Source organism: Perkinsus marinus (assembly GCF_000006405.1).
Source record: "Perkinsus marinus ATCC 50983 genomic scaffold scf_1104296978902, whole genome shotgun sequence".
In the NCBI taxonomy this organism is placed as follows: Eukaryota; Perkinsozoa; order Perkinsida; family Perkinsidae; genus Perkinsus; species Perkinsus marinus.
Window position 1 is genome coordinate 1 of NW_003199967.1, and position 1085 is coordinate 1085.

At 48.8% G+C, this 1085-nt stretch overlaps 1 protein-coding gene across 1 annotated transcript; it reads left to right on the forward strand.

Annotated features, from left to right (window-relative positions):
- Positions 1 to 714: 714 nt before the first annotated feature.
- On the forward strand, positions 715 to 985 carry Pmar_PMAR017565 (hypothetical protein; the record flags this gene model as incomplete). Its single annotated transcript, XM_002764333.1, has 1 exon — positions 715 to 985. A coding segment is annotated over one exon (271 nt), but the record flags the coding sequence as incomplete, so codon positions are not given.
- Between the last annotated feature and the right edge of the window lie 100 nt (positions 986 to 1085).

The following is a 1085-nucleotide window of genomic DNA, read 5'->3' on the forward strand; positions in this document are numbered from 1 at the left end:
CCTTGTTGAGCAGCACTACGAGTACTGTTATGATTGTGACGCGAATTCACTCATGTTTATTTTCGTTGTGTTGGACAGTTGTAATGAGGGAGAGACGAAAGGTATCAGACTATTGATGAATGAGACGACGTCCTCATCTACTATTAGCTATCGATTAACACTATCGTGTTAATATCAATGGAGAGAGTAAGCGTCATCCAATGGGCACGAAGGGAGTTGTTAGCGGATATTACTATCATCTCGGACCTCAAGAGCCTGTTGTAGACGACCTATACTTATATTTGACGCCCTGTATATTTGTGTCCCTATGTATAGCCTTCGACCCACTGCGAAGCTATGATTGTTTAATATCATCAACTGGCCCCTCTCTCAATGCAAATCCACTGCCAGCCTCCTCAACTTTAAATGCGATTCACATTCACGATACAAGAATCGCTCTGTAATTGTATTATTCACCCCACGACGAGGTTTTCACTGAAAAGCTTGTCGGCTTTCATGAACAATGAGTGTGTACCGCACTGAGCAAAGTATCTAGTGAAACGAGTGGACGATACGTATGCTCGCCACAACTAATGAGACGCAGTCATCAAGGTTATGGGTCGTGGATGCTATGACAGCTCGTGAGTCGCCGATTGTGCGAGTCACACTCGAAATGTGCCTTCTTAGTCATCCAGTTAGTCTCAGCTTACCGCCGCTCATTTGCATTTATCTATGATGGCTTCACGGACTTTCTCCGCTGTTTTCGTCGCTCTCTGTGCTTTCCAGGACATCAATTCCGTGACGGGCAACGCCAATGACTGCGACACAGACTGTGCCACAACTTACCCTGGGTCATATTGTAAGTATTGGAAGACGCCGAGCACCTGCTTCGGCTCGGTTGCCCCGTGCTTCTGCGGCACGAGTGGACCGACTGAGGCTCTCCGAGGTTCCACGTCCTCTGCTGCAGTCACGGATGAGGTCACTGAGGCCGCTACAAGCGAAGAAGGTACGACAGCAGCTCCCGGAGCGACGAGTACGACTGGTTCTGAAGCTACTGTCGATGCCACAGTGGCGGCCAGTACAGCTGCTATGACCGATGAGGTGGC